The sequence below is a fragment of the Podarcis muralis genome, chromosome 1 (genome assembly GCF_964188315.1).
Source record: "Podarcis muralis chromosome 1, rPodMur119.hap1.1, whole genome shotgun sequence".
Lineage (NCBI taxonomy): Eukaryota > Metazoa > Chordata > Lepidosauria > Squamata > Lacertidae > Podarcis > Podarcis muralis.
The window spans coordinates 5,122,493-5,144,405 of NC_135655.1; the positions used below are offsets into that span (position 1 = coordinate 5,122,493).

General features: G+C 50.0%; 1 protein-coding gene across 2 annotated transcripts in view; it reads right to left on the reverse strand.

Annotated features, from left to right (window-relative positions):
- The window catches only part of FRMD6 (FERM domain containing 6), a 144,019-nt gene that overhangs the window by 14,934 nt on the left and 107,172 nt on the right, over positions 1–21,913 (reverse strand). For both annotated transcript variants that reach the window (XM_028725014.2, XM_028724936.2), the window contains 6 exons: positions 16,940–17,030; positions 13,415–13,494; positions 12,160–12,236; positions 10,729–10,915; positions 2,966–3,121; positions 367–432 (listed from right to left, as the gene is read on the reverse strand). In XM_028725014.2, coding sequence (XP_028580847.2) covers positions 367–432; positions 2,966–3,121; positions 10,729–10,915; positions 12,160–12,236; positions 13,415–13,494; positions 16,940–17,030 — 657 coding nt within the window. The remainder of the gene's footprint in view (positions 1–366; positions 433–2,965; positions 3,122–10,728; positions 10,916–12,159; positions 12,237–13,414; positions 13,495–16,939; positions 17,031–21,913) is intronic.

The window sequence follows — 21,913 nt, forward strand, 5'->3', positions numbered from 1 at the left end:
ACTTGACTTCGAGGAGCAACTCATAGCACGCGGTGTGGTAGCCTTTTTTGAGGTTTTTGAAGACTTTGGTGATTTTTGAAGCTTTTCCAAAACTTTCCCGACACCGTGCTTCGCAAGATGAAAAAAATCGCAAGACGACAAAACTCGCGGAACGAATTAATTTCGTCTTGCGAGGCACCACTGTACCTGCTTTCAGGCAAGCCTCAAAAGTCAGAAGGACTGTGAATCATCATCCCTCCCCCCCCCCCCCCCGGAAATCCAAATCCCAGATTCCATGCAGAGTTTACCCTGCTGAAAGTGAGCCGGCTTATGTCTGGGAAAACAAGAAGTCATCTCAATGGTATGTAATGTTTTGGAGGCACGTACCTGGAATATCTGGATGCCTCGAGTGGTAAGCCCTAGAGTGAGGGAGGCCTCGATTTCCTTCTTGTCCTGCGAGAAAGAAATGATAATGACTCTTTTTGCCCTTTTACAAAGCCCTCACCTCGCACACACAATTCGAACGGCTGTTTTACTTGGGAAAAGGAGCGCTCAGACATGGAGAGAAAAGAGGGGCCCCCCTGGTTCTTCAGAGCAAGGTTGTGTGTGGATTAACAGAGCATCCTTCCCCAACCCGGCGCCCTCCAGATGTTCTGGACTACAACTCCCATCAGCACCAGCGGGCACAAGGGCCATACCTCGCTGGCTTCCCTCACAATCCCGTTCCAAATTCTAGCTATGTTGACATGAGCCAACAGTGTGACACGGCAGCTAAAAAAGCCAATGCAATTCTGGGCTGCATCAATAGGAGTATAGCATCTAGATCAAGGGAAGTAATAGTGGCACTGTATTCTGCTCTGGTCAGACCTCACCTGGAGTACTGTGTCCAGTTCTGGGCACCACAGTTCAAGAAGGACACTGACAAACTGGAACGTGTCCAGAGGAGGGCAACCAAAATGGTCAAAGGCCTGGAAACGATGCCTTATGAGGAACGGCTAAGGGAGCTGGGCATGTTTAGCCTGGAGAAGAGGAGGTTAAGGGGTGATATGATAGCCATGTTCAAATATATAAAAGGATGTCATAGAGAGGAGGGAGAAAGGTTGTTTTCTGCTGCTCCAGAGAAGCGGACACGGAGCAATGGATCCAAACTACAAGAAAGAAGATTCCACCTAAACATTAGGAAGAACTTCCTGACAGTAAGAGCTGTTCGAGAGTGGAATTTGCTGCCAAGGAGTGTGGTGGAGTCTCCTTCTTTGGAGGTCTTTAAGCAGAGGCTTGACAACCATATGTCAGGAGTGCTCTGATGGTGTTTCCTGCTTGGCAGGGGGTTGGACTCGATGGCCCTTGTGGTCTATTCCAACTCTATGATTCTATGATTCTATCACTGGTTACTTATGAAGCCCTGAAGGATCTGGGGCCGTAAATCCTCAAAGAAGCACCTCTCCATTACCCAGCCGTGCTCGCTGGGGGTGATGGGAATTGTAGTTCAAAACATCTGTAAGGCATCAGGTTAGCCAAGGGTGCCCTCTATTGTCCAGTGCCTGGATATGACGATTGGTCTGGGAGACGTTTGCTTGCTGCTAGCGCCCCAGCTTTTCACAGAAACACAGAACTGCAGGGTTGGAAAGGACCCCTAATCCTCTAGCACGCCCCCCTGAGATTTTGCAGCATCCCCCGCTGTGAAATGCAGCTGTCCTCCAGAAGCGAGGGCTAAAGCCTGGTGGCCAGGCCGAATAATGGTCTCCGTCTTCAGACCTTGCAACTTATCTCTACAGCCGTTTTTGAAGAGTGCCGTCGCAAACACACCGTTGCAGTTTCTCAGTGAGCCATGTGAAAACGCAGCACTAAATTTCCCTGAGGTTATTATTATTATTACAGTGGTACCTCTGGTTGTGAACGGGATCCGTTCCGGAGCCCCGTTCGCAACATGAGCGTCTGCGCGTGTCGCGATTCGCCGCTTCTGCGCATGACATCATTTTGAGCGTCTGCGCATGCGGCGAAACCTGGAAGTAACCCTTTCTGGTACTTCCGGGTTACCGCGGGACACAACCTGAAAAGACGTAACCTGAACCGAACGTAACAAGAGGTATGACTGTATTATTATTATTATTACTATTATTATTAGAAGAGTTTGGATTTGATATCCTGCCTTTCACTCCCTTTAAGGAGTCTCAAAGTGGCTCACATTCTCCTTTCCCTTCCTCCCCCACAACAAACACTCTGTGAGGTGAGTGGGGCTGAGAGACTTCAGAGAAGTGTGATTTGCCCAAGGTCACCCAGCAGCTGCATGTGGAGGAGCGGGGAAGCGAACCCGGTTCACCAGATTACGAGTCTACTGCTCTTAACCACTACACTACACTGGCTCCATATTATTATTATTATTATTATTATTATTATTATTATTATTACTGTAGTTTTTATATAGCACCCTATACCTAGTGGTCTCAGGGTGGTTCACAGAAAATATCACAACATATATAATCAGAATGAAAACAACAACCCAATTAACACCCCCCCCCCAGAAAAGAGCCACCTTTTAAAAGAGTATAGGATGTCAAACAGATCAACCAAAGGCCTGTTTAAAAAGGAACTTTTTTGCCTGGCACCTAATGGTGTGTAATGAAGGCGCCAGGCGAACTTCCCTGGGGAGAGCATCCCACAGACAGGGAGCCACTGCAGAGAAGGCCCCGTTCTCGTGTTGCCACCCTCCGGACCTCTAGAGGAGGCAGCACACGAAGGAGGGCCTCAGAAGACGATCTCAAGGTCCGGGTAGGTTCATATAGAAAGAGGCGGTCCTGGAGGTATTGCAGTCCTGAGCCGTTTAAGGCTTTATAGGTCAAAACCTATTGTTTTGGGGCCAGGAGGAGGAGAGAGAATAATGACCAGGGACACGAAATTCTTTTCGCCTTCCCAAATGGAGGACATAAACTGATCAGCGGCTCTTGCCTTGCCTAACAGGACCCGTTCGCCTCTGCCTCCCCCGTACCTTATACAATCTATAATAATGCACAGCCACGTCATCGAGACGGACAGCTTCCTTGATGTACTTCAGATGGGCCTCGGAGGCCGTCAGGGCGCACTGGTCCTTGTGCATGATGGGAATGTGCTTCAGGATGTAGTCCTTCCCTCTCTTTGCCACCACCTGCCGAGAGAGAGAGAGAGAAGGGGCGCTGGGTGTTAATTGCGCCTGGCTGGGAATGTCAGGTTTGCTAGGCGAAATAACAGTGGACCAGAGACGACTTGACACAGCCTTCCCAAATCCCAGTGGCCTCCAGTTGCTTCCAACTGGAGCAAGCCTGCAAGTTATGCGGGGCTTACGTTCTGGGGATGCCACCTAAAGCCAAAACAGCACAGACTCAAAACATATGGCAAGTGGGACTGCCAAAGTCATTCCCCCCAGAACCTTCACCCTTTCCATATTCTTTTTCCTACCACGTGTGTCAAGCTAAATTGAAATACTTTATTGTCATACTTTATTGTCACTTCTACAACTTGTACAGTGGTACCTCGCAAGACGAATGCCTCGCAAGATGGAAAACTCACAAGAAGAAAGAGTTTTCCGTTTTTCGAGGTGCTTCGCCAGACAAATTTCCCTATGGGCTTGCTTCGCAAGAAGAAAGCCCAAAGGGAAATCTCCGGGGACTTCTTTTAAAATGCTGGCGGTCGGGAGCAAAGACTTTCGCCCACCGCCGGCCTTCAGAAGAGGTTCTGAAGGCTGGCGGTGGGAAGAAAAGCCCTTGTCCCCCAGCCCAGCCTAGCCTTCAGAAGAGGTCGGGGGACAGACTGTCCCCGGACCTGGTCTGAAGGCAGTTTCCATAGGAACGCATTAATTGATTTTCAATGCATTCCTATGGGAAACCGTGCTTTGCAAGACAAAAAACTCGCAAGAAGAAAAAACTCGCGGAACGAATTAATTTCGTCTTGCGAGGTACCACTGTATACAGTGAGATTACACGAGCACCCCCCACTCAGCTCTCTTAGTCTTAATTCCCCTCGTTTACTGACAGTTGCCCTGTTGTTATCTTTTCATTCAGCAGCCTAACAGCCCACGGATAGAAGCTGTTCTTTACCCTGTTGGTGTGAGGAATCATGCTTCTATATCTTCTGCCCGAGGGCAGGAGATCAAGAAAGTGCCGGCCAGGGTGTGAATCATCCCTGAGAATTTTCCTCACTCTCCTGAGGCAACCTTCTTTCGCTATTTCATCCAGTGGATTCACGGGACAGCCCATAAAATCTTGTGCTGTATTCACCACCCTCTGTAGGCACTTCCTATCAGTTGATGTCAAACCAGCGGACCACACCGTGATGCAGTATGAAAGGACACTTTCTATTGTGGACCGGTAGAAGGAGATCATCAAATGTTGACATCGTTCTTCTGCAATACTCTGAGGAGATGGAGTCTCTGTTGGGCTTTCTTAACCACCTGGGTTGTATTGATTTTCCAAGTAAGGTCTTCACTGAGATAAATGCGCACAAGTTAAATGCGTGCACTTGCAGGCTTACTGTACGACCCCAGCCAACGTCTCTGACAGCCAGGAATTATGGGAGTTGTAGTTCAGCACCACCCAGGGGGCTGGAGGCCCTCAACTTAGGGAGCACCTCTTCCCAAAGGTTCTTCTCCTTTCCTTTAAAAGAGCAGCTGAAGTCTTCTCCACCATACCTCCCTTTTTCTAAAGTCACAAATATGAGCGTCTGCAGCAAGGCTTTCAGCGTGTAAATAAATGTTTGCAATTCTCAACAGCGTTACTTTTGGGGAAGCAAGCGGCTTTATTTATTTATCGCGCGGTTTCGGCTGGTTAAAACTGCACAAGTTAAATGCATGCAACATTTTTTTCCCCCAGTATGGAAAGAGCTTATCTACCTTGCTTGCTGTGCAAAGCCCTCTCAGCATGCCGGCTCTGGAAGAATGCGCACGGTCGCACGAGATCTCGCAAGAGCAAGCCGTACCAGATGAGCAAGGCAGAGAGCAAAAAGGATGGCTTTAAAGATTTCTTCCTTGCTTTGGGGCAAGGCCCACTCAGCACACCAGCTCCAGAAGGGCAAGTATCCTTGTGAAGGGACAGTTCAAGTATGTGGGGGACTCCCTGGTCCTGAATGGGGCAACTGTGCCCATGAAGGACCAGGTGCGCAGCCTGGGAGTCATTGTGGACTCACAGCTGTCCATGGAGGCACAGGTTAATTCTGTGTCCAGGGTGGCTGTCTACCAGCTCCACCTGGTACGCAGGCTAAGACCCTACCTGCCCGCGAACTGTCTCGCCAGAGTGGTGCATGCTTTAGTTATCTCACGCTTGGACTACTGCAACGCGCTCTACGTGGGGCTACCTTTGAAGGTGACCCGGAAACTGCAATTACTCCAGAATGTGGCAGCTAGACTGGTGACTGGGAGTGGCCGCCGGGACCACCTAACACCGGTCCTGAAAAACCTACATTGGCTCCCAGTATGTTTCCGAGCACAATTCAATGTGTTGGTGCTGACCTTTAAAGCCCTAAACAGCCTCGGTCCTGTATACCTGAAGGAGCGTCTCCACCCCCATCGTTCAGCCCGGACACTGAGGTCCAGCGCCGAGGGCCTTCTGGCGGTTCCCTCATTGTGAGAAGTGAGGTTGCAGGGAATGAGACAGAGGGCCTTCTTGGCAGTGGCACCCGCCCTGTGGAACGCCCTCCCTTCAGATGTGAAGGAAATAAGCAGCTATCTTCTTTTTAAAGACATCTGAAGGCAGCCCTGTTCAGGGAAGTTTTTAATATTTAATGCTGTATTGTTTTTAACACTTGATTGGAAGCCGCCCAGAGTGGCTGGGGAAACTCAGCCAGATGGGCGGGGTATAAATAATAAATTATTATTATTATTATTATTATTATTATTATTATTATTATTATTATTATTATTATTATTATTATTTGCCTTCTTGTGCACATGTGGGACCCCTGGAACCAAACCCCCACGTAAGATGCCATTGTACTATACTGCCTTTCATTCAGGGCCCGGATAATGACAAGGCTGTTTATGCAACCCGGAGCATGCATTACCTAAAATGCAAAATTTGGATTCTGGGGTATGTGCGTGCAACAGAACACTTACATGTTTATATTCCTCCTGTTCTTTGGAGACTGAAGGTGCAGAGGGTGGGTTTTTTTTGCCGAGAGTCATTTTAGACTCTGGAATGTGTTTTCATTTCAGATCGCCTGTCTCATCCCAGCGGTTGTGTCTGCTATCTGAAGCCTGAGCTGTTGCTCCCCACCCCCCCCCCCCCCTTAATGCAGAGGAGATGCTAAACACTCCTGGGTGCTTAAAATGGAAATAGTGAGTCAAGCTTGCTGCAAGCATGTAATCCTCTTAGCCGACACGTTTGCAGTGAGGGCTGGCTTGGGAGTCGGGTGAACTTGAAGCCTGAGACGGGTCGGTCAAACACACCAAGCCGCCCTTTTGCCTTGCGCCAATAGCCACAGGCAGGCCTCAAGACACGGTCGCTGCCAGCTTACTCGCACAACGCTGCAATCGTGTAGGTAAATCCCGCGAAAGTTGCAGGCCTGCTGTGTTTTACTGGTGTGGCATAGAATCACAGAGTTGGAAGGGTCCCATAGCTGTCAATGTTTCCCTTTTTTTTAAAGGGAAATTCCCTTATTCCAAATAGGATTCCTCGCAAGAAAAGGGAAAAGTTGACAGCTGTGAAGGGACCCCAAGGGCCATCTAGTCCAACCCCCTGCCAGGAGAGCCAGCTTGGTCCTGCAACCATGGGCGCCTGGGGCCATGGGTGTCATGCATGGCCCTGGCGCTGAAATTTGTGGGTGCCCGACCCCAATCATGGGGAATTTTGTGGGTGCCCAGGCACCCAGGGAGCTGGCAGCTATGCCTCCTTTAATGCGGGAATTTCAGCTCAAGCATCCATGACAGATGGCCCCCCCCAACCTCTGCTTGAAAACCTCCAAGGAAGGAGAGTCCACAACCTCCCAATGGAGACTGTTCCACTGTCAAAGCCCCTTCCGAGCTCGAGAGGAGGGGGGAGTTGCGAGCCACCCCTTCCCACACACGCGGGGGCTGGTTTTAGCCCCCGCGAGAAGAGGGAATCCCCGGGCGTGTCTGCGACCCGGCCCGCCAATCGGCGGGCAGGGGAGGCGTGGCCTAGCCCTTTTAAGGCCGGCACGCCCGGGGACCGCCCTCTTTTCCCCGTTCCAGCTGCCCGGTTTTCCCATCCCACCCACCCTTTAGGCTTAGCTAGCTTTGACCTTGCTATGGACTCCGGTTGGTCGCCGCAAGGGGCCTGGTAGGAATTTTTCCAACTTGGCGCACTTCCAGCCTTTTGGTTTTTTCGCCTACCTCGTAGCAAACGTCACAACTTCCTCGGTATTGGTGGTTAGGCATTGGCAGGGGGAATTGTTATGCAAGTGAAGGGGGGGAAGGAAGCACCATCACCTTCCCCCAATGAAAAGGGTGGTCCGGTAGAGGAATCCAGGGGGCGTTGCCCTGTCTGAAACCTAGGGAGGTCAGGGCCCCCGGCACGCCCCCCCAGCGGTGACACCCGTGGGATCCTAGTTGGCGTACTTCAACAGGACTCCCACGGCTTGTGGATAACCCTTCCCGGTCTCCATGCCAGGTAGTCGATAGGAGCCAATGCCTAAGGCCAATACCTTCTAATTCCTGTAATCAATAAAGTTGTGGCCTTTTATGCCCATTAACCTTAATGTGTCCGGTGTCTTCATTTCACATGGGGGGAAGGGGACTCGCCACGCAAACAGCTGTTACTGTCAGAAAGTTCTTCCTGATGTTTAGCCGGAATCTCCTTTCTTGCAGCTTGAAGCCATGGGTTCAAGTCCTACCCTCCACAGCAGGGGAAAACAAGCTTGTACAAAGTGCACACTTGGGTGTCCAAATGACTGTTCATCCACAGACAGACACACACAGCCAGGATAAATTTTATGGGCTGGGAATTCCAAGGAGGAGCTGACTGACCGAAGGAGACTTAAGAGCATAGAACATGCAGAGGGAGCTGCCTCGTGCCCAGAAAGACTTATTGGTACGACTAGTTTAGTGTTGTCTACACTGACTGGCAGCACCTTCTCCAGGGCCCCGGTCTCGCCTGGAGAAGCAGGTGCGCTGCCCCCGAGCCACACAGCCCTTCCTGAGAGCCACTGACCATTAGGTCCAGTTGCGGACGACTCTGGGGTTGTGGCGCTCATCTCACTTTATTTGCCGAGGAAGCCGGCGTACAGCTTCCGGGTCATGTGGCCAGCATGACTAAGTCACTTCTGGTGAACCAGAGCAGCGCACGGAAACGCCGTTTACCTTCCCGCCAGAGCGGTACCTATTTATCTACTTGCACTTTGATGTGCTTTCGAACTGCTAGGTTGGCAGGAGCAGGGACCGAGCAATGAGAGCTCACCCCATTGCGGGGATTCGAACCGCCGACCTTCTGATCGGCAAGTCTGTGGTTTAACCCACAGCGCCACCCTGCTATCCCATTTTAAACAGCTATGGACTCCTGAAAAGTATCCTGGGAGATGAAGTTTGTTATGGGTATTGGGAGTTGTTAAGAGATGCCCCCTTTCCCTGAACGAGCTACAATTCCCAGAGTGGCTTAAATATCAACCTCTCTTCCCAGTGCTAAACAAGCTATAGCTTAGGGCCCCACTTTCTTGCCCCCCCAATATACTTCTTTTTAATTGTATTTCAGTTCAACAATTACTTTGATAAAATACATATTTTGTTATGTGCAAATGGCGTGAGATACCCATTAGGTCCATAAATTACCATATAGCATATATTCAATGCAAAAAAAAAAAAAAAAACAAAAAAAAATCCGACAATTTCTTGTGGACAAAGGACAGCTGGACATATAAAGGGCCCCATTACCTTCAGGAGCTTAGGGCCAAATCAAACCTAAATCTGCCTCTGGCTCTTGCCGGGGAACTCCGGGAGCTGTAGTTCGGGGAGCTAAAAAGGGGTTTCCTAACAATACAGTGGTGCCCCGCAAGACGAATGCCTCGCAAGACGAAAAACCCGCTAGACGAAAGGGTGTTTGGTTTTATGAGCTGCTTCGCAAGACGAATTTCCCTATGGGCTTGCTTTGCAAGACGGAAATGGCTTGTGAGTCTTGCGATTTTTCCCCGCTCCCCCTTTTTCTAAGCCGCTAAACCGCTAATCCTTTAATAGCCGCTAAGCCGCTAATCCTTTAATAGCCGCTAAGCCGCTAATAGCGCTAAGCCACTAATAGCCGTGCTTCGCAAGACGAAAAAACCGCTAGACGAAGAGACTCACGGAACGGATTCTTTTCGTCTTGCGAGGCACCACTGTACTCAGCTCCCAGAATTTTTCGAGGGAAGCAGTGACTGTAGTGCTTTAAACTGTGTTACTTTTACTGTTGGTAGCCGCTCTGAGCCCGTCTTTGGCTGGGGAGGGAGAGATATTTTTTATTATTATTATTATTATTATTATTATTATTATTATTATTATTATTATTATTATTGAATGCAGGTTGGGAATGCAAAGCACTGATGGACCCACGGTCTGGCTGCGTATGAGGCTGCTTCCCATGTCCCTAGGAAGTTTGGGGGCCAGGACAGGAAGGGCCACAGCACAGGGGCAGAACTTGCAAGCAGAAGGCTTCAACCATAGAATTGAAGAGCTGGAAGGGACCCCTGAGGGTCATCTAGACCAACCCCTGAAATGCAGGAACCTCTATGAACAGAGAACCAACCAACCCTCAACGGCACCCCAAGGCAGGGTTGGGGAGAGCCTCTTGCCCAAAATCCTGTCGGGCTGCTGCAAGCCAGTGTGGGCAGCACTGTGCTAGATGGACCAAGGGTCTTGGGCAGGTTCCTATGTTCACGCATCCAGTCGCAAGTACTGCTATGGCTCCGCCTCAGAGCCTGGCCGCTGCGAACGGAGCCGGCGAAAAACAAAACACCAAAACCAACAGGTGTATCGGCCATAGCTGTCATCTGTCCCTAATTTGGCGGGAAAGCCCCTTATCCCAGCGCCGTGTCCCGCTGCTGTCCCTTATTGATGATGTCCCTTAAATTTCCCGGGTTTCAAAGGAAGCAGCTCCTCTCCCTCCCTCCTTGCTGGCCAGGGAGGAGGGAGGCTCCAACTGTGTTGCTTGGCTGCGTTGCTCACCCAATAAGGAGTCTAAGAACGACTGGCGGGTGGAGCTTGCATGCCTTGTGCCCCTCAAATCGGCCGCGTTGCCTGGGGACTCGCCTTTGCTCAGCGCTTCCCAGCAGAGAGGTGACGGCGGTTTCCCTTGCTGCATCCCCTTTGCCGGGTTGCTGTGCTGTGGGAACCACCGCTAGAGGCTTCGTTTGGCTGCTGGCTGGGCTTTCTGCCTTTGGCTCGGAGGGGCTCAGAAGTTGAACATACCTGTGCTGGGAAAATCCCTTATTTTGGCTGCTGATCCCTTATTTTCAAGGCTGCTGGCCCCTTATTTTCAAATCTGTAAGTTGACAGCTAGCGCTCTCCTCCGAGGGGAAAGCCAAAACAGACAGACCAGATTTCTGCAAAAGGCAACTCGCCAGATTTCTGCAAAAGGCAACTCGATCCCAGCCAAGCTGGGAAGCCCCATGGCCGCCTTCAGAATATTTTCCGGCTGACAGGTGAACCCGCCCACAAACCCCTCGTGCCGTCTGGAACGGCTCAGAGGGTGGGTGGCCTTCAGAGCTATGGCAACACAGCTTGTGTTTAGGCACCGGGAAGAGAGATGAAGGGGGATAGAGGGAGAGAGAGAGCCTGGGCTCGAAGGAAGAGGGTGTTCCTACCCAGGCGGGGAAGTAGGCTTCGGGTTCAAAGTATTTCCCGTAGTGCTTGTTCCTTTTGAAGTTGCCCAGGTCGGCTTGCAGGGCGAAGGCTGCCAGCAGGAAATAGGCCTCCTCGCGAAGGAGGCTCTGCGAACGGAGGACTTGCTTCCTCAGGTGCCAGTAATAATAGTAGCGGGCGGTTCGGTCGCTGGAAGGAGAGAAAGGAAGAGGGATGTAAACGAAGAACGGCAGGGGGGAAACGGACGGGCAGAAACCATGGATGTCTTTTGCTGGGGTTGGTCGCTTCTTCCTTGTAAACTTTTTATTATTATTATTTTAAGAAATTTATTAGTATTTTCCAAACAACACCAAGAAATATATCGAAAAATAACAATACACAAAAGACAAAAACCGACATTAAAAAAACAAAAAACAAATCTACATCATACAAGTTAATAATATAAACACTAAAAAGAAAACAACAACAATTGACATGCAACTGTTTTATCAATAAGAACTCAGACGGAGCAGCTTTTAAAATACCGTATTTTTCGCTCTATAACACGCACCTGACCATAACACGCACGTAGTTTTTAGAGGAGGAAAACAAGAAAAAAAACATTCTAAATGAAACAGTGGATGTATGATTTTTGTGGTTCATGCTGTGGCCACAGACATGTGATCTGACAGTGAGTTTGGAGTAGCCCAATGCAAAAATCCTGAGGATCCATGTGGATCCGTGCTTTGTAACCACGTTTTTGCACCACTGCGGCCCCAGGCAACAGTGGGTGCGTGATTTTTTTGGTGCAAGATGTAGCCATGGACATGCTATGTGATCTGATGGTGAATTTGGGGTGACCCAGTGCAAAAATCCTGAGGATCCATGTGGATCCGTGCTTTGTAACCACGTTTTAAGTGGGGAGGGAAGGAAAAGCACTCAAGGGACAAGGAGCATGCATGGGGTGTGTGGAGAAGGATGCTGCTAATAATGCTATTTAGCAAGCTGAGTGGGGAGGAGAGAGGGACAGAGAGCCTGCTCGCTTTAAAGGAGGCAACTCGTGTAAGCGGCTCCTCTCCTCTCCCGCTTTGCTCCTTTAAAGCAAGCAGGCTCTCTGTCCCTCTCTCCTCCCCACTCAGTGGCTCTTCTCCCGCTTTGCTGCTTCAAAGCGAGCCACGGAGGAGGGAAGGAAAGGGAACCATGGATCCTCTGCTCACAACTGCAGCAGATCCCCCCCCCCGCCACCCGTAGGCATTCGCTCCATAACACACACAGACATTTCCCCTTACTTTCTAGGAGGAAGTGTTATGGTGCAAAAAATACGGTAAATAAATTGTGGGCCACCATAAGACCCACTTTTTCTTCCATGTGGCTCTTTGCCACCAAGGCTTTTGGCAACAATTTTCCTCTGCTCCCCCCCCCCCCACCTCACAAAAAAACCCCTTCCCCTTTACCTGATCAGCCGGCCGTTTTCCACGTAATACTGGACTCGGAAGTGAATGATCATGGGGGGCCCAAACTGGTCTATACCCTGCAACCAAAGGCAAAAATAAAGGATCAGCCTTGAGGCAGGGAGGGAGAAGGAATCCCCCCTCCAGAAGACATCTTCTCCCAACCCCCCTAAAAATGCTGAGCCCCAGCAGGAGCAGTGTGTTAATGCTGGGATGCATTTGGCGAAGGAGCAATTGTCACCTCGGCAGCAATGGGAGACCCAAAGGCTCTGGGGGGATCTGGCTTTTTGCAAAAATGGATTGCACCACCCGCTACACTGGGAGGGTATAACCTGAGCTTCAGATCTGCCGGTAACCTGAGCTCCAGTTTAGTCTTGATCTGTGCCCTTTTCGTTATCTGCTACCAGAAAACCAGACCCGACCTCTTGCTGCTTTGACACGAAACCCATCTGTCTGGAGGAGGCGGCGGCAGCTGGATGCGGCCGCGCTGTCTTTCGGGGCTGAGGCTAACTCTCAGAGGTCCTTAAAGGCCATTTTCTGAGCCGTCCTCCATACGCCGGCAATTTGTCTCAGGGGCAGGCTGGAGTTTCAACACCAAGCCGGCCTCGCCAGCTGAGGCTACGGGATGCTATATGTTTCCAAAGAGCTTGGCGTTGAATGCCTAAGTGGCTCAGAGCTCCCAGGCGTCCTTTCTTAGAGAGGGGGAGAAGATACTTTCTGTGTTGACTGTCATCTGGTTGTTTTAAAGCAGGCATGGCCAAACTTGGCCTTCCAGATGTTTTGGGACTACAAGTCCCATCATCCCTAGCTAACACGGCCAGTGGTCAGGGATGATGGGAACTGTAGTCACAAAAACATCTGGAGGGCCAAGTTTGGCCATGCCTGTTTAAAGCTCTGCAAACTGGCTTCAGATAATTTAAGCTTCTAATTACAACTCCTTTGCTCTGGGAAAAGGCATCTTTGTTCCGGGATGTCAGAGAGCTCTCAAAGGTTGCTAAAATGAAGCCGCTGGTTCTTACTGCTTAAATCTGGTGAGGATAAGGTGAAACAAGCGCTTCTGGTGGCCAGCTCACGCTATGGCAACGTAAGAACAAGCAAGAAGAGCTCGTCGGATCAGGCCAATGTCCCATTTGGTCCAGCCCAGATGCGCCCATTGGCAAACCGGCGAGCAAGATCTGAGTGCAAAAGCATCGGTCTCCCCTTCCTGCAGTTTCCGGCAACTGGGATTCAGAAGCGGAGGTGAAACCAGAGCCCTTACCTTACTGGCTTCTTTCTTCCACTCTTTCGGACAGTACTTGCAGAGCTTTTGGGACAGCTCCATATAGACGTGCTCGTTGTCTGTGCCGTAGGAAGAAATGGGAAGCTGAGATTAGACAGCGGGCCTGTTGCAAGGACTCTCCCAACGTTCCTCTAAAAAGCGGGGACAATTCGGCACTCACAGCCAACAAGAACCACAGTATTGCAGTTCACAAAGGCAGCATTTTAGCAGTTTCTGCTGGGGGGGAACAGATTCCCCAACGAGCTGCTCTTTGTGGTAAGGTAAAGGGACCCCTGACCATTAGGTCCAGTCGTGGCTGACTGTGGGGTTGCGGCACTCATCTCGCTTTACTGGCCGAGGGAGCCAGCGTACAGCTTCCGGGTCATGTGGCCAGCGTGACTAAGCCGCTTCTGGCGAACCAGAGCAGCGCACGGAAACGCTGTTTACCTTCCCGCCGGAGTGCTACCTATTTATCTACTTGCACTTTGACGTGCTTTCAAACTGCTAGGTTGGCAGGAGCAGGGACCGAGCAACAGGAGCTCACACCGTTGCGGGGATTCGAACCGCTGACCTTCTGATCGGCAAGTCCTAGGCTCTGTGGTTTAACCAACAGCGCCACCCAACCCGCATCCCTTGCTCTTTGTGGTACTTACTTTCAAAATGTATTTTATAGTCGTCTTTTGCAGTACATCTTTACCCAGTGTTACTTTTAATATTTTAAAATAAAAATAGATTTAATAAAAATATTTTAAAACAAAAATAAACGCGCTTAGCTGCAAGGTTTTTTTGTTTTTTTTGTGTGTGTTTACTTGTTCCTGATAAGAAACAACACAGGAAATAGCACAGGGACAATTAGATGCCTTTGCCCACGAGAGGCGCTGCAAAACGCCTCATCTCTTTTAAGCGATACCCCAACGTCAAACTTCGTGCGCTTTTGATTTGATGCTGGTATGCTGAATGCAGTACAATGCTAACCAAACTCCTCTCATGGCCAGAGATTCCCTCCTTCCTCTTCCCCTCTTGTGCAACTAACTCTCTCTCCTTTCCATTTTAGGAACCAGCCATGGTTTAGGACAGGGGTCAGCAAACTTTTTCAGCAGGGGGCCGGTCCACTGTGCCTCAGACCTTGTGGGGAGCCAGACTAGATTTTGAAAAAAAATATGAATGAATTCCTATAACCCACAAATAACTCAGAGGTGCATTTTACCGTATTTTCCGCTCTATAGGGCGCACCCAACCATAGGACGCACCTTGTTTTAGAGGGGGAGAACAAGAAAAAAAAATTCTCCCCCTCTCTGCTCAGCGCCCCTTCAGCAAAGCGGCAGGAGAAACGGAGCCCCTTCCATTTCTCCTCCCGCTTGGCTGAAGGGGCGCTGCGCAGCTCTCCCTCTCTGCTGAAGCCAGGAGAGTCTTGCTCTCCTGCTTTCAGCAAAAGGAACCTGAAGCCTGCGGAGCGCAGTGGGAACTCACACTGTGCTCCACAGGCTTCAGGCGGCTATCCCTGAAGCCTGGAGAGCAAGAGGGGTCGGTGCAACCAAAGGCTTCAGCGAAAGCAACGCAAAGCCTCTGGAGTGTGGAAGGAGCGCTCCCTCTGTGCTTCGGAGGCTTCGCGTTGCTATCGCTGAAGCCAAGGAGCCTGCATTCGGTCCATAGGACGCACACACATTTCCCCTTAATTTTTGGAGGGGAAAAAGTGCGTCCTATGGAGTGAAAAATACGGTAAATAAAAGCACATATTCTACTCATGTAAAAACACCAGGCAGGCCCCACAAATAACCCAGAGATGCATTTTAAATAAAAGGACACATTCTACACATGTAAAAACACGCTGATTCCTGGACCATCCGCAGGCCGGCTTGAGAAGGCGATTGGGCTGCATCTGGCCCCCGGGCCTTAGTTTGCCTACCCATGGTTTAGGGTTCCAACTGCACTCAGGTGCTAACTGTGGTTTGCCGACTCCCAACCATTATGGACTGCAAGTCCCATCATCCCCAGGCAGCATGGCCAGGGATGATAGGAATTGTAGTCCGGTAAAGAACTGGAGGGCCACCGTTTCTCCGTTCCTGAACTACAGGATTAGCCAGAAAGAAGCTTCTAACGATAGCTGTGGACCGTGGCTCGAGGTAACTACGGTTAGCAAATGCGGCGATTCAGATCTACAGCCGCACCACATCCGAGAAAGCGTGTTCTCCTTCATGGAGAGCACGTGTTGCAGTGGGGGCCGCCAGGACACTCCAAAGTTGTGGGGCGGGCTAATTGACCGTTGGCCACTGATGCGATTGGGCTTCCCTTGTCGTTGGGAAGAAGTTAATGCTGCCATTTGTTGACTGACAGCCAGAAATTCTAAAACTCCTTGCACGAGGCTAGGGCTTCCTCTTTTCGCCCGTGCATCGGATTGCCCGCCCCCCCCCCCTAGAATTAGGGTTGTTCGCTTGACCTTGCTATGCCTGTCATGGGGTCGTCTGCTCTTGGAGCAGGGGCCCAGTAGGAATTTTGTCCATCTGGCTGATTGGCTGGGGCCATTTGGTTTTTGCCTACTGCGTAGCAAATCGTCACAACTTGTAAGGTTGCGGTTAGGCATTGGTTTATGGTTTGGTTGGTTGAGGGGCATGGATTGGCTGTGCCTGCCCCTCTAATGCTGCTGCTGCAAGGGATTCCGTTAAAGGAATTGGGGGCTAACTATTGCTTGTCCACCCCCATCAAGGGGGCTTGGGCCACTGCAAGAGCTCCTGGCTGCATTTGGGGTGGGCTGAGGGCAGGTTCCCTGCTCCGTCGCTAGCCCCAAGTGTATTCCCCTTTTATGACTTCCGCAGGCGTGCGGAATGTCAGTCTGTCCCCCACGGTGGGGGCAGCTAGTCGCAACCAATGCCTAAGCAACCACTCACATGTTTGTATTTTAATAAGTAAAGGTAAAGGTACCCCTGCCCGTACGGGCCAGTCTTGCCAGACTCTAGGGTTGTGCGCTCATCTCACTCTATAGGCCGGGAGCCAGCGCTGTCCACAGACTTCCGGGTCACGTGGCCAGCGTGACATCGCTGCTCTGGCGAGCCAGCGCAGCACACGGAAACGCCGTTTACCTTCCCGCTAGTAAGCGGTCCCTATTTATCTACTTGCACCCGGGGGTGCTTTCGAACTGCTAGGTTGGCAGGCGCTGGGACCGAGCAACGGGAGCGCACCCCGACACGGGGATTTGAACCGCCGACCTGACGATCGGCAAGTCCTAGGCGCTGAGGTTTTACCCACAGCGCCACCCGCTTCCCCTGTATTTTAATAAAGTTGTGGCCAAAATTATGCCAGAAACCTTAAACAAAAATATTGGTGTGATGTGTGAGTTATTGGGGTGGCCCTGGGGACACGCAACATCCTTTACTGAGAGGCGCTTCCGCACATCGGCTGTGGCAGCAAAAATGTTGTGCTGAGTGCTGACTGAGCGAGGGAGCAGCAGCCGTCTAGCTGAAGGTCACTGAGCAGCAGGGCAGAGGTGCAGAGAGTGGAAGGAAGCCAAACCCTTCTCTCGGGACTTACTCTGAATGACGCTGAGTCCGAAGAGGTGACAGTCCTTCAGCCGCAAGAGGTCACACACCTGGACCAGTAAGTCATGGCACAATATTTTGACCTGCAAGGGGGAGAGGGTGGTGGAGGAAAAGGGAGTTATTTGGGGAGCGACTTCTGCAGGGATGATACAGGAAGACCCATTTATTTATTTCAGGATTTATAAGACGTTCAGCATTCAGAGAACACCCAGGCAGCAAACAGCAAAGGACACAAGACTTAATGCAGCATGTAAAAGCAGTTTTATAATTGTAAGACGCATGGGTGCAACTGAGCTTTCAGAATAATAATAATAAATTTTTATTTATACCCCACCCTCCCCGGCCAGAGCCGGGCCCAGGGTGGCCAACACCAGTAAAATTACAATAGAAACATAATAGGGAAGGGGGGGGGGGAGAAACACAATTTAAAATACAGGTTAAAAATGCAATTTAAAATGCAGCCTCATTTTAATAGTAGCACGTACATCAAAACCATAAGGGGAGGGAAACATAAGGGTCAGACTGAGTCCAAACCAAAGGCCAGGCGCAGGCCCTGCGGAAAGATGTCAAGTCCCGCAGGGCCCTGGTCTCTTGTGACAGAGCGTTCCATCAAGTTGGGGCCAGTACTGAAAAGGCCCTGGCCTTAGTTGAGACCAATCTAACCACCTTGCGACTTGGGACCTCCAAAATGTTGCCATTTGTGGACCTTAAGGTCCTCTGCGGGGCAGACCAGGAGAGGCAGTCCCGTAGGTACGAGGGTCCTAGGCCGCATAGGGCTTGAAAGGTCAAAACCAGCACCTTAAACCTGACCCTGTACTCCACCGGGAGCCAGAGCAGTTGGTAAAGCACTGGATGAATGCGATCCCGCGGCAAGGACCCCGTAAGGAGCCTCACCGCGGCACTCTGCACCCGCTGGTGTTTCTGGGTCAGCTTCAAAGGAGTCATGTAGAGCGAGTTACAATAATTAAGCCTGGAGGTGACCGTCACATGGATCACTGTGGCCAAATCAGGGCTTTGCATGGGCACAGAGGGAGGAACTTGCAAGAGTCCCAGACTACCCCTGAACCTTTATGCTAACTCCTCCCTCTCCCTCCTTGTGGTTTAGAGGGCTACACCTTTGGTTGCATCCTGCTTATAACTTCTTCCTCGCGTTTCTCTCTCGGAGACGAGGGGTCAGCCAGATGGATAAGGTATAAATAATAATAATTAATACATTTATTTTTATTTTTACTATCCTCTGAAAGAACCAAGGGGCAATTATGGCTGACTTGCTCTTCTCTAGGCTTCTTAGTTAGATGACAACAAGAAACCTTTTCTATCCGCAAGTTAAGTAGTAAGAATTCCCATCATGCCCCAGCAGCGTGGCCAAGGGTGAGGGCTGATGGGAGTTGTAGTACAACAACATCTGGAGGTTCCTGATCCCTGGGTCCATTGCCAAGTGGAGTGTTAATCATGAAATTAACAGCAGCTACCCAGGATTTTGGGCAGGGTTTCTGGAGATGACGGGAATTGAACCTGGAAACGTTTGCACGCAGAGCACAGCATATGCATTAAGCTCCAAGGGCTCAGAGCCAGAGAATTGGTGGTCAGAGGGAGAAGACTGTTTGTGGGGACACGGGGTGGGTGGGTATGGATGACTCCCTGGTCCTGAACGGGGTAGCTGTGCCCCTGAAGGACCAGGTGCACAGCCTGGGAGTCATTCTGGACTCACAGCTGTCCATGGAGGCCCAGGTTAATTCTGTGTCTACCGGCTCCATCTGGTACGCAGGCTGAGACCCTCCCTGCCCGCAGACTGTTTTGCCAGAGTGGTGCATGCTCCGGTTATCTCCCGCTTGGACTACTGCAATGCGCTCTACGTGGGGCTCCCTTTGAAGGTCACCCGGAAACTACAAGTAATCCAGAATGCGGCAGCTAGACTGGTCACTGGGAGCGGCCGCCAAGACCATATAACACCAGTCTTGAAAGACCTACATTGGCTCCCAGTATGTTTCCGAGCACAATTCAAAGTGTTGGTGCTGACCTTTAAAGCCCTAAATGGCCTCGGTCCAGTGTACCTGAAGGAGTGTCTCCACCCCCATCGTTCAGCCCGGACACTGAGGTCTAGCTCTGAGGGCCTTCTGGCGGTTCCCTCACTGCAAGAAGTGAGGTTACAGGGAACCAGGCAGAGGGCCTTCTCGGTGGTGGCCCCTGCCCTGTGGAACGCCCTCCCAACAGATGTCAAAGAGATAAACAACTACCTGACATTTAGAAGACATCTGAAGGCAGCCCTGTTCAGGGAAGTTTTTAATGTGTGACATTTTAATGTATTTTTAATCTTTGTTGGAAGCCGCCTAGAGCAGCTGGGGAAACTCAGCCAGATGGGCGGGGTACAAATAAAAAAATATTATTATTATTAACCATGGTTAAGGGAAATGTCGCAGAGCTACACAGAGCCACAACGCCATTCTCGATTCCAAAGCCGTCAAAAACAAGAACGAAAATAATGATTCCAGGCTAGAACAACTAGAATCTGAAATATCGTTTCCAGGCAGTTAACTGCAAAGGGGGGAAACTGCAAGATCCATCGGACCCAAGAGGGCTTCCATTTTGCTTAACCCATTGCGATTTCAACAGCTCTGTTTGGAAGCTTGAAGCATGGGAGATGGAAAGCCGTTCCAAATGTCTAGAGAGACCGTTCACGGTCGTCAGGCCTCGGCTTCTCCCCGTTTTGCGGCAATTACGGAGACGGTGTGCAAATAAAGCTTGCAGATCCGCTACAAAAAAATATTCTAATTTCCAGCACGGCTCTGGATGCTTTGAGGGGCCCCTCGCTTCGCCAAGAAGGCACCAAGCCAGAGACTTAATAATTGAAGAATTCAAAACAGCCGCATAAGCAACTCTCTAAAAAATGTTGCATGTAAGAAGAGAGGAAGAGGTGGAGTGGGGGAAATGGCCCTGTCAGAGAAAGAAAGGGAAGGCAAAAGCTCTAAAGGATCATCGCTTGGGAACTTCTAAATAGGACATCAAACTGTCAGGGGAGAGAAATTTGGTGTAGAGGTGGGCATGCAATGCAGCGGTCCTTTAAATTTAACGCCTGTCGTTTCCAAAAGGAAGTTCTAGTCACACAGCCAAGACAAAGAGCTTTTGGGTGACCGGCAAGGATATAATGGGTGAAAATTGTAACTTTTCCTTCTTTTCAAGCATGAACAGCACAGGCCTCTCTGGGTCACAGCCAGTGCCGGATTTAAGTATAAGCTGAACAAGCTATAGCTTAGGGCCCTACTTTCTTGGGGGCCTCCCAAAAAATGGAAAGGGAAAGAAAACCTGGATGTACATTTCCAATATATAAGATAAAGAATAAAACAAAACCTACATACAGTGTTTTGTATTGTGTAGGCTCCTATGGTGTAAGTCATGGGCCCCGCCTGCTCGCCTGCTCCCTCAAATATCCCTGGTTTGCTCCTTTCTATATATAGGGTGCCTACATTCTGCATGGACTGGTCGCATGGCAACATGTGCAAATGGCTTGAGATACCCCTTAGGTCCTTAAATGATCATATAGCATATATTCAACACAAAAACAGCGACAATTTGTTGTTGACAAAGGACAGCTGGACATAGAAAGGGCCCCATTACCTTCAGCAACTTAGGGCATCATCAAACCTAAATCCGGCCCTGGTCACAGGTCCAAACCCCATGAAAGAAAGGACAGGAGCAAAACTGTTCCGGATAAAATTTAGAAGGCTGGCTATTGTGGAAGCCAGCCAGGAAAGGGTTAAGAGAGACAGGCCTTTTAAACTGTCAGCTCTTCATTTCGGCAGCCTAATAATTCAGGCTGGGGAAAGTCATTTTGTGTTGCTGTAATTAAACCACCAAGAGTAAGAAACTCTTTGCTTGCCTACTGGCCAGGGATAGTCTAACATCTGTCATCTATGGTCTCTAGGTTATACTGCAATGTGTTATAGGTGGGGCTGCCTTCAAAGGCGATTCGGAAACTGCAGCTGGTGGAGAATTCAGCGGCCAGATTGCTGAGTAACTCTAGTTTTGGCACAGGTACTCTGGCTGCTTCTGGGCCCAATGCAAATAGCAGGTTTTTACCCAGAAAGCCTTATGCAGCTCAGGACCACAATATTTCAAGGACACCCTCGCCCCACTTGAACCAACCTGGACCCCGTGCTCTTCATCAGAGTCCTTTCCACGTGCCCCCTCCGAGGGAGGAACGGAAGGTGGCAACATGAGAAAGGGTCTTCTCAGTGGTGGCTCCCCATTTATGGACTGCTTGTCTCCAGGAAGGCATGCCTGCGTCCCTCACTGTCTGCTTTTAGGCGTCAGGGAAAAACATGCATACACACCCAAGCCCTTGGAGTTTAATTCTTGGTGTATTTTTATTTTTTTAGGGGCGGGGTTTGGGTTTGTTCTTTTATGTACAGTGGTTCCTTGGTTCTCAAACGCCTTGGTACTCAAACAACTTGGAACCCAAACACTGCCAACCCGGAAGTAAGTGTTCCGGTTTGCAAACCTTTTTCGGAAGCCGAACGTGCTCCATTTTGAGTGTTACGCTTCCGATTTGAGTGTTGTGCTGAGGTCTGTCTGTTTATGCTATTCATTTCGCATTTTTGTTTCTGCGGCTCTTTTTTGTTTGGTTTTTGTGACTGTGTGGAACCCAGTTCAGCTACTGATTGATTGTGTGACTGAAGTACATTGTTTATTGCTTTCATTTTATGGATCCATGGTCTCGTTAGATAGTAAAATTCACGTTAAATTGCTGTTTTAGGGGTTGTTTTTAAAAGTCTGGAACGGATTAATACATTTTGCATTCCTTTCTAGGGGACAGAGCGCCTTGGTTTTGGAATGCTTTGGTTTTGGAACGGACCTCCGGAACAGATTAAATTTGAGAACCAAGGTACCACTGTATGTTACTGTTATTTTAGGTTGATTTTATTCCTGCTTTTATATTTATTTATTACCTTTGCTTTTATAAACTGCT